The sequence below is a fragment of the Eurosta solidaginis genome, chromosome 1, assembly GCF_040869045.1.
Source record: "Eurosta solidaginis isolate ZX-2024a chromosome 1, ASM4086904v1, whole genome shotgun sequence".
NCBI lineage: Eukaryota > Metazoa > Arthropoda > Insecta > Diptera > Tephritidae > Eurosta > Eurosta solidaginis.
Window position 1 is genome coordinate 42,600,436 of NC_090319.1, and position 15,907 is coordinate 42,616,342.

Here is a 15,907-nt window from a genome sequence, read left to right on the forward strand (position 1 = left end):
ATAAAATATTGTTAAATGCTAAAAATTCCGAACTATCAATTATGCTTGAGTGAGAGTAATAATCCTGACACAGACTACGGAAGGGCTCATTTAAATTAAAATTGGTTCTACATGTATCAGGAATGGGGCTTAAAATTTCTAGTTTGTCGAGAAGGAACGTTAAAATTAACTTCGCTTGTAAAAAAGCACTAGAAACCAAGCCGTTCACTAATTCGATCATAAAAATTACTACAAGCAGGTCTCTACGACTTGCAAGGGTGGAAAGATTAAAAAGTTTTAGCCGATTGGTAAAATGCGGTAGATGGAATAAAGAACCCCATTGAAAATCCATTAAAGCAAGAAGTAAAAACTATTTGACTACCGATCCTATTATTGGTCATGAGCACCACGCATGGCGCTCCCCAAGGCAGCCAGTTCTATGTACCGGAGCGACTCGGGACTTTTCCCGACAAAGGGCTGTCTTTTCAGGGTAACCCCATTTCACTGCTGAAACAACAGCAACGGCAAAAGCACAACGCATGGCGGAATTGTCTCACTGTGCGGTGAACGCTTATCTTAAATCAACCGTTCAGGCTGTACGGCGAGTGAACCGTACAATATACTGCGCATTTAGATGAATTCGCCCGTAATCATAATTGACAAATGCATGTCAATAACAAGCACCCGCAATGGTTTGGAAGTTGAAGTCTGGCTGATCGATATTAAATTGAATGTCAGCTGAGCGTGTAAACTATGGTTTCGCTTAAATGTAACGACTTTTTCAAGAGCGCTCTATAGAGTAGAAAGCGACCTTGGCTTTGTTCAACAATTGGAAATCATACAAGTTGTGATTATCGCTTTGCAATTTTTGCGTATTTATTTGTAGTGTAAATACTTTTTTAAATTCTAATTTATTTAACATTTTTGCTTAAACCATCATTGTATTATAAATTAAAATATTTTAGATATCAATCTTATTGTTAAAAAGGTCTTAAGTTGTTAGGTTTCAAGAGTTATTGTTCAATCGGTTCAAAAATATTTATTTTTGTGATAGGTACTTTTTAGCGATTATACCCATTGATATATTTTTTTTTTTTATTTTGTTTTGTAGCAGGTTTTTGTTGTATATAAATATCTTTATATACCTTGAGTTAAGTATATATATATATATATATAAATAATTTAAAATTTTTCTATAATTCCTAAGATGCTTTATGTACTCGTAGTAAATACAAAACGGTTTTATATGCGCATTTTTTCAAATGAAAAATATTTTTTTTGTGTATTTATTTTTAATAATTTTTTTTTAATATGCATACATACAACGTGACAATTTTTATTGTTTTTTTTTCTTCTAAATTTAAGTATGCTTATTTGAGGTTTATATAAATAACACTACTCAACAAATTTTGATCAACTTTAGTCTCCAAGAATAAAATAGAACTGTCCTAAAGTGAAATTTTCTCCTGATCCGGAATATGACTTCCATTTTCCTGTGGCAGATCTAGTTTCCGAGATATCGGCGAAAATATGGAAATTCCCATTCTTGCAAAACTCTACTTCATATAGATACAGCAAAAATTTGTATTTTTCATTTTTTCGTTTTAAGCTGTTGAATTGTGCATTATACCAATTCCCATAAAAATTTCTTGCCTTCACCACCCTTAAGTATCTTCAATAGTTTGGCCACTATGCCAAAAACCGTTCTAAAAATGTTGAAAAAAAACGAAATTTTTTACAAAATTTTAGATTTAACCACTTTAAAATCGTAAAAATTCTATTGACGAAAAAAAATTAGCCCTCGTATGTTGTAGGTAATTTAACTACGAAAATTGTAAGCATACCAGTACAACAATCAGACGTGTCGTTGAGACTATAGCCCCGTTAACTTGCAAGCGTCTATCCTACAATTTTTTATAGAGAAAATTTTTATTCAAACTACGTTTTTATTTTTTTATAACGTTTTATTATAGACATATTTTTGCACGTTAAATTGTATTTGATTGAGTAATATGAGTATAAATCAGGAATTCAGTAAAAAACAACAAAGACAACAACATTAAATACATACATATCTACATCTAAAAAAAAGTCAAATTGAGCGATTTTACCGTGGTGGTCAATAGCGAGGGACGTGGGTACTTTTAACTACCCGCTTATAATTTTCTGGGTTTGTCTCCCGTATTATTGTCCAGCAATAATCTCCAATCATTTCTTCATTCCAAAAACCTTGGTAATGCTTTTCAAAAATCATGAGGTCTTGGTGAAATATTTCACACTGTTCATCACTTTCAGCACCTAGGTTTACGGGAAAATTATCTAAATGTGAATGCAAAAAATGCATTTTGCATTTCATAGCACTGTAGTTTTTCAACAAGGCTTTGACCATCTCTCTATAGTTGGGATCTTTGTTGTTGCCAAGAAATCCACTAACGACTTGCTTAAAGCTGTCCCTAGCCGCTGCTTCTACTGATGATAAATGATTCGCAAATTTTCGTCTTTCAGCAACTATCTAATTTGCGGACCAACAAACCTTAACCTACCTTCTTTTAATTTGGCTAGAGTTATTTTAGGGAAAAGTATAATGTCCGCAAATAAAGCAAAAATCATCGGGATTATTTTTACATTTAAAATTTCTTTTGCAACAAGCCATTTCGTAAACACATCTACCGATATAGTATGTATAAATTTGCACTACTGCAAAACAAAATTTCCAATAAACAGTAGTGACAATTAAATACTTGATGTCTTTTTAAATTTATTAAACCCTAAGATAGAGTGACCAAATGAAATGTCTCGCCAATTTTATCAAAGTAATACTAAAATTTTAGGATAGACGCTTGCAAGTTAATGGGGCTATAGTCTCAATGGCACGTCCAATTGTTGTACTTATATGCTTAAAATTTTCGTAGTTAAATTACCTACAACATGGGAGGACTAACTTGTTTTCGTCCATAGAATTTTTCCGATTTTAAAGTGGTTAAATCTGAAATTTTGTAAAAAATTTCTTTTCTTTCTCAAAAGTTTTTCAACGTTTTTTGGAAGGTGGCCAAACTACTGAAGATACTGAAAGGTGGTGAAAGAAAAAAATGTTTATGGGAATTAGTATAATGTATAATTCAACAGTTTAAAACGAAAAAATGAAAACTACAAATTTTTGGCCTACCTATATGAAGTAGTGTTCTGCAAAAATGGGAATTTTCATATTTTCGCCCATATCGCGGAAAATAGATCTGCCACAGGAAAATGGAAGTCATATTCGGAATCAGGAGAAAATTTTACTTTAGGAAAGGCCTATTTTATTTTTGGAGATTTTTTTTGTCGAGTAGTGTACTTATGCTTTTTTGATTAACTGAAAAAATTTTTTTTTTTGATTATTAAACAATGTTATGAATTTAATTGTAATTATTATTAATATATTTCTTATATACTAGCATTATTATCAGCTTTTTTGTTGTTATTTTTATAGTGATTATTCCTAGTATTATTTTTATATGTTTTTCCTTTTTTTTTTTTAATTAGTAGTAGAAGTAGTAAATAGTAGTAACAGCGTGTATTAGCAAAGGAAACACATTTTGGCACATTATTCAGTTTCAGTTTTATAAATTTGATTTATGATTTTTTGTTTTTGTTTTTATGCACTTGCTTCATTTGCTAAATTACACATAGTTATGTAAGTATGCATATGTTTGTATGTACATATTTATGTATATACACTGATTTATTGTAAACATTGTTGCTGAAATTTTTTTTATCTTTTTTTGTAAACAAACATCTCAACATATAATATTATACGTATGAGTAATATTTATATTATGTATAGGAATTTCGCACTTCTTTTAATATAAATTATATTATTTGTATGTACTTTTGCATGCTGTACGGCAAATAATAAATTTAAAACAGCGCAAAGAAAGTTTAAATTTACAAAAATCTAAAGGAATATAAAAAAATATTTTAAAATATATCATACATAATATATACCGAGTTCAATAAACATATGTAACTATTTATGTGCATAATAATGATAAAGCTCCACACAGCAGGGAGCAAAAAAATAGCAGTGATAATATAATAATAACAACTAAACTAAATTCACCTTTTTTATTTTTAATATTTTAAGAAAAAATTTTTATGAATACTGTAACTGAAACTATACACACCAATCTCAAAAAATTTTTCGAATAAATTCGGAAACTCATGAAAGTTTTACGAAATTTCGAATTTTTTATTTGGAGTTCTCTCAATTTTTTTTTATTATTATTTTTATACCTTTCATGAACATGAAATGGTATATTAACTTTGATCCGATGCTTGTAACGTTGATAAATATAGAAGATAGACTCACCATTAGGTATACCGAATTGATCAGGGCGACGAATTGAGTTGATATAGCCATGTCCGTCTGTCCGTCCGTGTGTCTGTTTGAACGCAAACTATTCTCTCAAATTTTGAGATATCTCAATGAAATTTGGCAGAAGGATGTATTTTTGTATTATATTAGACATTTGTTGGATCCGGTAGGATCGGACCACTATAACATATATCTCCCATACAACCGATCGTTCAGATAAGACGATTTTGGTCATTCCTTCCGTAATTAAGAAAGTATAAACTTGAAACTCGGTGATATATATTCTAATATATCATAGAAGATATCCTGAAAAAAGCACTTTGATCGGAGCTATATATAGAATATATCCCATACAACCGATCGTTCAGATAGAAAGATTTTTGGCAATTTCTCACTTAATTTCCAATATAAAATCGTTAAACTTGGTGATACTTATTCTAATATATCGTAGAAGATTTCATGAAAAAATCATTTCGATCGGAGCTATATAATATATATCCCATACAACCGATCGTTCAGATAGAAAGATTTTTAGCCATTTCTCCCTTAATTTCCAATATAAAAACGTTAAACTTGGTGATATTTATTCTAATATATCATAAAAGATTTCCTGAAAAAATCACTTTGATAGGAGATATATGTATATAGTATATACTAGGGCGGGTCGATTTAAAAATCGCTCATTGCTCTGTGAAAATCGTATTCTAGGGATCAAAATAAGAAACTTTGCCGAAGGAACCATACCTCTAAAACGAATTCTGATGTCCCCCAAATTGCTCCGAACTTTTAGGTAGGGGCAAATTTTGAAAAATCCCACTTTGACCCATTTAGAGTGCTCCAATCGAGTTCAAATGTATGACCGACCCCCACTAACTTTGGAGGCCCTACCCACCGATGCCAATTTCTAATAATTTTTTTTAATTTCTTTTCTTTTACTAAGTTAAATTCATTTTTAGCACGCTTTTATTAGCTTGGCCTGTATGTAACGGAATCTTTGAGCTTAATTTTCACCAGTTTCTAGAAGTCTGATTAATTTGAAACTTTGCATACTTATCAAGGACCGATGTCAATGCATTAATGTGATGGTGTGGTGACATAAGGTCAACGGCCATAAGGTCAATTGGCCTTATAACCACATAGCCAATTAGCTGATTTTTTCATGTAAAGTGCAAAACCGGCGATTTATTGAAATGTTTGTATGGTGAACCCCCAGGGGGGTTCCAGGGGGTGTGCCACTGGCATCGGTGGGTCGGGCCTCCAAAGTTAGTGGGGGTCGGTTATACATTTGAACTCGATTGGAGCACTCTAAATGGGTCAAATTGGGATTTTTCAAAATTTGCCCCTACCCAAAAGTTCGACCAAAATTGGGGGACATCAGAATTCGTTTTAGAGGTATGGTTCCTTCGGCAAAGTTTCTTATTTTAATCCCTAGAATATGATTTTCATAGAGCAATGGGTGATTTTTTTGCCTCCCCACACATCGACCCGGCCTAGTATATACCTATCCCATACAACCGATCGTTCAGATAGAAAGATTTTTGGCCATTTCTCCCTTAGTTTCCAATATAAAAACGTGAGACGTGGTGATACATATTTTAATATATCATAGAAGATTTCCTGTAAAAGTCAATTCGATCGGAGCTATATATAATATATATCCCATAAAACCGATGGTTCAGATAAGGGGGTTTTTTCCATTTTTTTATATTTATCTTAAAATCGTTTAGGTATGTACATCTGTTCACTATATATTTCTTATCTTATACAGCGCATTATTTGGAGATTACGAATGGGATAAGGTTATTGTTCAGCCCCATTCATGAAAGGTATGAAGTCTTCGGCACAGCCGAAGACAGTCCCGTCCTTACTTGTTTTTTTTTAAGTATGCAGTTTTATAGCCCAAACAATTTTACTCTGAGAATGTACAAGTAATAAGTCTCTTAAAGTTCGCATTCATTTTTGTCAAATTTCTTTCCAAGAGTATTTTAAAATTTAGCTCGAAAAGTGTTAAATTTTTTCTAAATATCAAAAAAAATCTTTAAAAAATTTTCAAAAATCAATGCGAATTTCGAGAGATATATGACTTTTACTTTGTCAGATTAAAATTTACTGAGCTACAAAACTGCATACCCCAAAAAAAAAATATTTAAAAACCTCTAAATAAAAATTTCAAAATTTTAATGAAATTTAATCGATTTATTTCGAAAAGATCTTTGACTTTGATTTGCATGGTTTCAGTTACAAAATTCTTATAAGCGCTTTTTATGAAAAAAAAACATTTAGCTGCCAAAACTCCAAAAAATGTCCACTCCTTTTTTTTTTTTGTCGACGCTGTATATACATATTTGCATCTATTGTATACTTATATTTTTTTTTTTGCTAATTCATTTTTCTATATCGCTTTAGCAGCAGACGCAGAAATAGCGTGGGCCCCCTCAAATATGAGTTGAATTTTATCTACAGTGTTGTGCAATGCATTAGCAACCATTTCAATTTAATTTTTCACAATAATATATATTATTTATATTAGTCGTAACCAGCGATTACGTTTCCCCCAGCGGGTTAGGGGGGGTCAGAATATACCCGCGGTAGGTATGCCTGTCGTAAGAGGCGACTAAAATACCAGATTCAAGGGGCTGTGTAGCGCAACCCTGCAGGTTGCCAGCGCAACATATAGCTTCTCCAAACCCAATTGTCAACCTCACCTATCCGCGGCGAATCCTGTTTCACTAACAGACGAGGCTCTGGCGACGCTAAGCTCCTTATGGAACTTGGGGTTGGGGGGGAGGGGATGGCCTGAAGGTTTAATGTGGCCACATAAATTGTTCCCGAGATGGTCGGGCCAGCACCTTAATGGTGCTGTGGTACCGGAGCGTACCGGATCTGTATCCGGCAAAGGACCATCACATCGATAACACTCCCCAAAGCCTTCGGGGAGCAACCTTATCGCTACAACAACAACAACAACAGCGATTACGTTAACACAAAGAATACAAAACATAAAACGATTGCCATATAGTCGAAATATAATCGTTTAAATAGTTTTGATACAATCTCGAGAATAATCTTGCAACAGTTGCGAAACGATCCCGAAATTATAACGCAAACAATCGCAAAATAGTTTACAGCTAAACCCGAAATGACTCATAGCCGTTTCTGAAATGGTTTTAAAATAATTCGAAACTATTCAGAAAATAATTCCAAAAAGAACCAGTGATAGTTCTGAAATAGCCCGAAAATATTTGTAAATCTAGCGATAGTCCACAACTTATCCCGAAACAATGCGGAATAGCCACGAAAGGATCCGAAACGATCAGGACAGCCACGGAAGCACTCTAAATAATCCAAATAAAGCCTGACAATAATTCAGAGATAGTCCTACAATCATCCCGAAAGCAATCCCGAAAAGGTTTTTTTAATTATAACGAAAATTCTCGAATTTTAATTAAATAAAAATATATATGAATATAGTTCATGAATAAAAATTGTGTGGATGCTTCAATGTCGGGATGTGAGGGTACCTGAATATTTGCTTTTGTGACTCAAACTGAACAGAGCTGCTAAAGAAAATAAGCCGAGATTTTTTATACAGATAGCTAATAGTCTGGAGGGAGCTACGTTTTTTTTTTTTTTTCATTTTAGGGCCAATCATCCTTTGGCAACACTTTTTTGCAAAGTGATCAATAAATATTCAACAAAGGGTCCTTAAATAGTTTTGAAAACAGAAAGCAGTCCGAAAACTACTTTTAAAATAATGGTGAAAGAGACTACGGATGGACCACATAGTCCCGAAATAATATCAAAAACTATCCCAAAGTTATCCAAAGATACTCTCTCCCGTAACAGTTTCAAAGGGATTGTGATGTTATTCCGAAAACAATAAAGAAACAGATCAAAAATAGTCACGAAAAGATGCAGAGTACAACCCCTAAAACGGATTTTAATAAACATTTAAAAGATTTGTTGATATTGATCTATTTTTGAATCAATTTCAGTTGTATGAGAAGTTGAATCAAAAATTTGTTACACGAAGTTGACACAATCCACTTTACACTGGAAAAGTGAAGCATTAAAGTTGGGGTATGATTTGGTTTTTTTTTTTCAACTAGATATTACAGAGTTTTTGACATTGATCAATTTTCAAATCCATATCAATTGTATGAGAAGTTTATTCAAAAACTTACCTGAGAGTGTCAACAACGCAACTTAAGATGAGCACTTTTTCTTTAAACTTGATATTTAAGAGTTGTTGACATTGATCAATTTTGGGAGTAGTGTTCGAAGTTGATTCAAAAATTTATATCAGATAGCTAAGGGCATTCACTTAGCACAACCAAAAGTTTTAATGTGTGTAAGGGTGAACTTTCTTTAAAAGAATAATATTAGCTATACTTTTAAGAGTTGTTGACATTGATCAATTTTGAAATCAATCTATTTCGTTCATTCAAAAAACAATTTTAGGAAGTTGAAAACATAACTTTCTCAAAAAAATAAGCATAGAAACTGTAGCCTCAACTTTATTAAAACTAGATATTTGAGAGTTTTCTTTGATCAATTTTGGAATCAATTTCCGTATGAGAAGTTGATTCGAAAAGTTATTTCAAAAAGCTGGGATCGTCCGTGTTACACAAAAAAAAAAATAACTACGAAAGTTTCAGCATGCATTTGTTTTAGACTACTTATTAAACAGTTGCCAATATTGATCAATTTCGGAACCAATATTCAGTTGAATAAAAAGTTGATTTAAAAATTTAATTTAAAAAGTTGAAAACATTTTTTTACAAAAAAAAAAAAAACAAAAGTTTACGTGACCTTTTTTCAGAGCTTGCTGATTAAAAGTTCCTGAAATTTATCAGTTCATCATATTTGGAAAGTTTGTTTTTGAAAATAATAATCTGAATACTGTTGACTTGAAAGTCGAAAATAACAGATCCTATCGCTTCGAATGCTGCACGATTGGTTTACATTGATCAATTTCAAATTTTTCAAACTTTTGAGTAACAGCGTTTAGTAAATAAAATTATTAGTAAATATTAATTCAGAAATACAATTTTAAAGTTGAAAACTTTGTTGCTAAGTTGTTGTAGCGAGAAGTTTTGAAAAAATTCTAGAACTTTGAGCAAAGTTAAACAAATTTACCAAATACCTACTCACATCCTATAAAAATATAATTATCACAACTACATTGTATATTTTTGTTGCCATTGTTTTGCACAACACTGTATGTACGCCTGTGAGCATTGCACTTTTGTATTAAAAACTAATCCCAAAAAAATATATACATATACTTAAGGCTACATTTGAAATGCCCCCTTACACATATCGTGCACAATCATAAGCAGCAATAAAATCGAATTTTACATTTGAAAAAAAAAAATAGAAATTCAAAGCATTTCGAACTTTGTTTGAGCGTTGCACACAAAATTTGCATATTGCGGATTTTGGCATAATTGTTGATTGTGTTTGTGTATTGGTTGGTAATTCTGCTATTCCGGTAGTCATAAAATCGAACGAAATCGTACGTTATTATTTTTTTGTTTTTCGTAGAAATCCTGAGTGTCAACAATTTTTTTTTAGATGCTTGTGCTCATATGTCGATTGATTCCACGTTTACGTCGATATCCGCCCGGACTACGATGCCACCACTAATTATTGTTTTTCCAACGTGAAAGTAATTCCTTCCAACGATTCTTGCGGCGCCTACTTCAAATTTGCCATATAAGCAAATGATTTGTGCTGTCCTCACGCCCGGCAATTTCACTCAATGAATTTGCACCCGAATTACGAAAGTCCTCATAACCATCACCACCAGATATCACAAGTATAGTGCTTGATTCAACTTTTGGTTTCGTATGTTTCGTCGAACTGTAAAGTTAAAGATTTGGCGTAGCATTTTAGTTCAAAATATATAATAATATACATCATCTCATACGTACCCTTGACGTCGATAGTCCGCACTGCTACCGCTTATTCCACTATCAGCATCACGTTGCGTTGTACCCGTACTACTACTGCCACTACCGTCCGTTTGTAGACCGCTAGTTTCGACAAATGTTAGAAACCGTACATGACCTGTATGACCGTGTGGAATGCCAGTGGGTACAATATTTTGTACACCCTTTTCGAAACCTTGCGCTGGTATGGTGAGTAATACGCCCGCACTTGTACCAATCCAAATGAGATCGCGACAGGAGAGTAACGATGTGACACGCAGGCAGGCGGCCTTATGTTGACGTATGATCTCATCACAATTTGAGAGCATTTTATTCACAGCCGGTGCCAAATTAACTTCGGCTATTAATTGATGACTGAAATTTACAAAGATTTGTTAAATTTTTGATGCACCACTTGTAAAAAAATACGAGCATGAAGGGTATTCACTTAGTGGCGCAAAATAATCAAATGAAACATATTTACATTTTTTTTTGTACAGATAGAAATTTCAAACACGAAAATTATATTTAAACCTTCCTACTCAAAAAACCACTCTTCATATTAACTCCCTAGTTACTCACTTTCTTTAGCGATGTAATTTTCCTAATAAACTGAACACTCTTAACAGCTTTTTTTTAACTCGAAATTACCTTATGGAATGAAAACACTTGATATGTGCCGAATTTTGTATTGAAATCCACACGTAATTATTTAAAACAGTCATATTTGTAATTGGTTTTGAATCAGATGAAATTTGTATTTGATTGACCACCTTAAAGTGTTTGGAATATAATTTTTTCTTTCAGGATTAGTGCTCATAGAATATCTGACAATATCTTACCAGCAACGTATCAATATCCAAAATCTTTATAATGCCTTGTATAGAACACCAAAGTTTCCCGTGGACATTAAGCAATTTTGTCACAGGACTGGTAACGGTACCAATTGAGAGACAGTGCGACGAACTCGTGTTCCAAACGGCTAAATACAAATAAACATTAATTGAAATGTATTAAAAGAAATATAAAAAGTTTAGATTTTCGTGCCCTGGTCTTAATTACTCCTGATTATTACAATATTTTTTAGGTTTTTCTTGGAAAGACTTGTGATCGCTTATAATTGTCCGAATTTCACTACTGAAGAACTACTTTGGCTGTTGTAAGACTTACCGTAATGAGCTAAAGCTAAAGCTGGCTGTTTTGAGACCAATCACCAATGTGGTCAGAGGCCCAAAAAAACCAGTTCTGCCTGCTCATTTTACTCTAAACATTTTTAGCCCGGTCGAAGATCAGCAATATGAATTGACACCTTGTCTGTTTAATTTGATGTAAAAATCTAGGTTTTCACCGTGACAGTGGCTCAACAGTGAAAGAAGGGAAGGGATGATAACCGGTAAGAGTTTATTGCGACATCTAGCGCTACTTAGTCGCTGCGTAAATAACGGGTTCATATGTTAGCAGCTAATTGTTCCCGTAGGGGGAGAAGTATCTTATAGGTCAAGTATGTGATTATTAACAGTGACTTGCGGCTGTCACATACTTTGGAGTAGGTTTTATTTCGCAGCGTGGGGAACTGCTACCTGTTTATCTGCAGAGTTGGGAAAGACTAGTGGAGTAAGACTTGATCTCCCCTGGTGTTCCTAATTAGCGTAAGTAATCGCGAAGCATGCATTGCTAGGCAAAAGTGGGACCTAGAACCGGAACTCCTGAAACCGTCCATATCTATGCACATACAGGAATCAGCGTATTTCTATACACCCGAGATGTTTGCCATCGAGGAAGCTAGCTGAATTTAAATAGTTTCGGCTACAGGTAGAACAACTAGGCAGCTTCTAGGGCTCTCGGGTCTGCGACGATAACAGAGAATGTCTTCAAAAAGGGCTTCCTTTCTACGAAATCCTGCAACATAATTAGTGACAAGAATTTACATTAAATAGCAAGAACTTTAGACCCCCAACGGATTAGGGGGTTAGAACATACCCGCGGTTGGTATGCCTGTCGTAAGAGGCGACTAAAATACCAAATAGATTCAAGGGATTGTGAGGCGACTAAAATACCAAATAGATTCAAGGGATTATGTAGCGCAACCCTTTCAAGGGGTGGCGCAAAATATAGCTTCTCCAACCCAATTTTCAACCTCACTTAGCGAAATCTGTTCCATTAACAGCCGAGGCTCTGGTGTCCCCGAACTACTCATGGATCTAGGGGTGGGAGGGCGGTATGGCCCAGAAGGTCGCATGTGGCCATACCAAATCGTTCCCGAGATGGTCGGGCTTGGTACCTAGATGTACCGGATCTCCATCCCGCAATGGACGATCAACACCGACAACACTCCCCAAAGCATTCGGGGAGTGTGCTTATCGCTACAACAAAAACTAAATAGCAAATGAAAAGTGAAATCTACTAGCTAAATCAGAAAGGCATAAGGCTCGTGGTCTCAGGTTCATGGGGTGGGACCCACCTAAACGAAATTCGTTGTTCTCGCTATAACTTATTTCTCAGCAGTCGTCTGGTTGTCAACCCCGACAATATTGGTTTATGGATTACTTCGGACAGGAAACTTTCCTTGATATTAAATTTCATACAATGAAAAAGCGAGCAAATCAGCTGCTTCCAGCATTTTACCTACTTCAACCTTATACCAAAGAAAAGTGAATGAGATTTATCTAGAGCACATTGTCGTTGTTAGCCAGCGCGCTGATGGATCGTACTTGAATGAGATGGTTGGTAAGATTTTGATGCGAAGAATTGGATGGTGTCTAAACGTACTACAGTTAGAGGATTTATCATATTCTCGTATAACCAAGTGGCTAATAAAGTCGTGAGCTGAAAAGTGTTGGGTGTTGGGATCGAATTGCCAGAGAGTTCCTGACCTTCCTTGGGCTTCGATCTATTTTGAGATCATCTGTTTCCTGGAACTGCACCGGATGTAGATGGCTGTAATGAGTTCGGTGTTTCTCTGGTCACCTGTGCCTTGCTCTTATATGACTAGAACTCGATTCACCTTAGCAAACGCTAGGCTCACACTATCTCTAGAAGTATAACGAATTTAAATTGCAACTGGAAATGGATCGAGTCATTTCATGCTTGACCGATCAACAAGGCTGAGGTATTTCGGTCCTGGTTCACTCCGAAAGATTGATCCATGTTAGACATCGGTCCCGGTATCGATACCGTTGCTACTCAACTATTCTTTAAGCAGCTATGGCTGGCATCACTTTCACCGTATCGGTTGTTCATATAGTCCAAGTGAGCTCCTCTCCGCTCGCAACAAAACTAACCTGACCGTATGAGCTCTACATAGATGTGAACGCTCCGACTCAAAAAGTATTGCACTGTCCACCGAGTTTGAAGTGGCGGGGGTAGAGGAAGACTTATTCTCCCTTGGTACTCTCAATTGACGTCAGCAAACGCTGATGAAGAATGACGGGCACGCTGTGCTACTATACGCAATCAAAGTTGATGATAATTAGAAAGCCGACACAGCTTAATTTAAAAGCGTGCATGTAAAATTTACTCACCTCCATCACGCAGATAAACGCAAATATCACCATTAGCTAAAGACACAAAAATGCGATTGTCTAGGTACCTGAAAGTAAGATAAATTATTTAAATATTTGGACAGCTTTAGAAGGCATTTAAAGACTACTCACAGTATGGAATACACAGCCGACTGATGTTCAATCTTAATTCTATTTTTCTTGATTCGTATATTATCAGTGCTATTGTAGACGTGAATGCAACCATCCTCTGTGCCAATCCACATGGTTGATAAATTGCCTTCGCCTTCGTCAGGATTAGAGTCCTATGAATGAGCTAGTATGATCACTTTGATTTCTATGTTTTAAAACCCAATTATAATACCTGATGCGAATGATGTGATGGCGTGCCACTACTGCTGCTGCCTGCCAATGTAACAGAACCCACCGTATGCGTCGAAGGTGCTGGACTTGGTATACGCTCATTTGCACCGCCACCACCATTACTATTACATACCGCTGCTCCACCAATAGTATTGCTAACATTTAAGATGCTCGTATCCGTTTCATCATCACTTGAGCTTAAATTCAAATCCAATTGATTTTCAATACCAGCAGCACTCGCAGCCGCAGCCACACTTGTCAAACCAGTATCCACATTAGTACCAACTGAACTCGCTGCATCCAAGCCTGTAGCTGAAGTCTTTTTCCTTTCCGGTGTATTGCCAATCGCAATTGGGGGTTGAAAATTCGGTGAGATACTTTTACGATAATCGCGTAGCTGCTGCGTGTAGCTGTGTTGTGGTGTGGTGCTAGCGCTACGTGGATGTGCTTGTTGTAGTTGTTGTTGCTGCTGTTGCAATTGTGTTGCACTATTTGTGGAGTTTCGATTGTTCGGTTTATAGGCGGGCACTGAGGCTACACAGAGTATACGCGCATTACAAACACCATTGCAACTTGTCACATTCGGCTCCGGATATAGGGACATAATACAAACTTGTCCGACATAACCATCACTATTGCATACCCAAACGTCACGTTTATCGCTAAGTGTAGCAGCGGCACAAGTAAATTGTAGACCAGCGCGTGTCTTACGTATTGGTATGCTCATCAAAAATTCTGGAATGGGATGTCTTTCGAGAGTAGCAGCTGTATGGAAAGGAAAAGAGAAGTAATTATTTTAGAGTGTGACATTTTAAGATGTTTTTTTTTTTTTTTGTTGTAGTAGACATTTATGACCCGTTCAATAGACGCTCAAGAAATATTATTATATTCCTCTACCAGAAGTCAGAGCAAAGTCGCAGTTTGAACGCAGTTCGATTACAGAAAAGTTGCCGTAAAGTTTGTGTTCTTACCAGGACAATTGCTTGCAACAGCGTAGTTTGGAACATGACTGATATCGACCTTGGATAAATCTATTAGTTCTAACAATAGCTGGATAGTCAAGAATGCCCTACATCGATGACACCCAAGCCATCAACCTTGAAATTTTTCGGATTTTCCCGTACGACATGTACTTTCGTTGACCCGTCAGAACCTCAGTTATTGAGAATAAATAAGCGAATGATGTCGGCCTTTTAAATTGAGCTCCTGACAAACAACACTACAGCCCACCATGCCTTAAAACTTCGACTCATTCGAGGAGCTGGCTCACTACTTTGATAAGGTTCCAATCTCTGGAAATAAAGTTCTTGAAGACAGCCTATGGGTCGTTATTGAGAGATTTGAAATCAGTTATCTTAGTTTAAATTTTTACGGATTAGGGCGATCTCGCCCAACCTATTCACCATATCAGAACATCGCACAGGTGTTCAGAAATCTACTTCACCCCAAATTAGGTTGGGTTGCGTGGCAGCGGTGCAGTGAAAAACAGCTTCCTTGAATACTTTTTTGTTGTTCCATTCTATTACCACATACTCGAACGGTGAAACTGGCTTCAAGTTATTCAACGAGTCACAGCGGAGCGACGATAAACCTATGAACAAGGCACAGATCAAACTTGGAAGAGTCGAATTCGTCCCGACCGAGATAGTTAAATCTCGTCCTCTTTAAGGTGGAACAGTTGGGCATAAAGTGACTGGATAATTTTACCTCTTCGTTTTCTATACGGCTTACACAGGTGGGGCTGACTAGTATAATAAGGCGCGCTGCATGAACTTTTA

At 35.5% G+C, this 15,907-nt stretch overlaps 1 protein-coding gene across 1 annotated transcript in view; it reads right to left on the reverse strand.

Moving 5' to 3' along the window:
- Positions 1-1,251: 1,251 nt before the first annotated feature.
- Positions 1,252-15,907, reverse strand: part of LOC137252422 (uncharacterized) — a 204,510-nt gene continuing 189,854 nt past the window's right edge. Inside the window, exons 15-21 of the mRNA XM_067788074.1 lie at positions 14,131-14,894; positions 13,920-14,071; positions 13,788-13,855; positions 11,109-11,248; positions 10,918-11,039; positions 10,270-10,641; positions 1,252-10,198 (exon numbers count right to left, since the gene is read on the reverse strand). Of these exons, the coding sequence (XP_067644175.1) occupies positions 10,039-10,198; positions 10,270-10,641; positions 10,918-11,039; positions 11,109-11,248; positions 13,788-13,855; positions 13,920-14,071; positions 14,131-14,894 (1,778 nt within the window). The 3' untranslated portion in view covers positions 1,252-10,038. The remainder of the gene's footprint in view (positions 10,199-10,269; positions 10,642-10,917; positions 11,040-11,108; positions 11,249-13,787; positions 13,856-13,919; positions 14,072-14,130; positions 14,895-15,907) is intronic.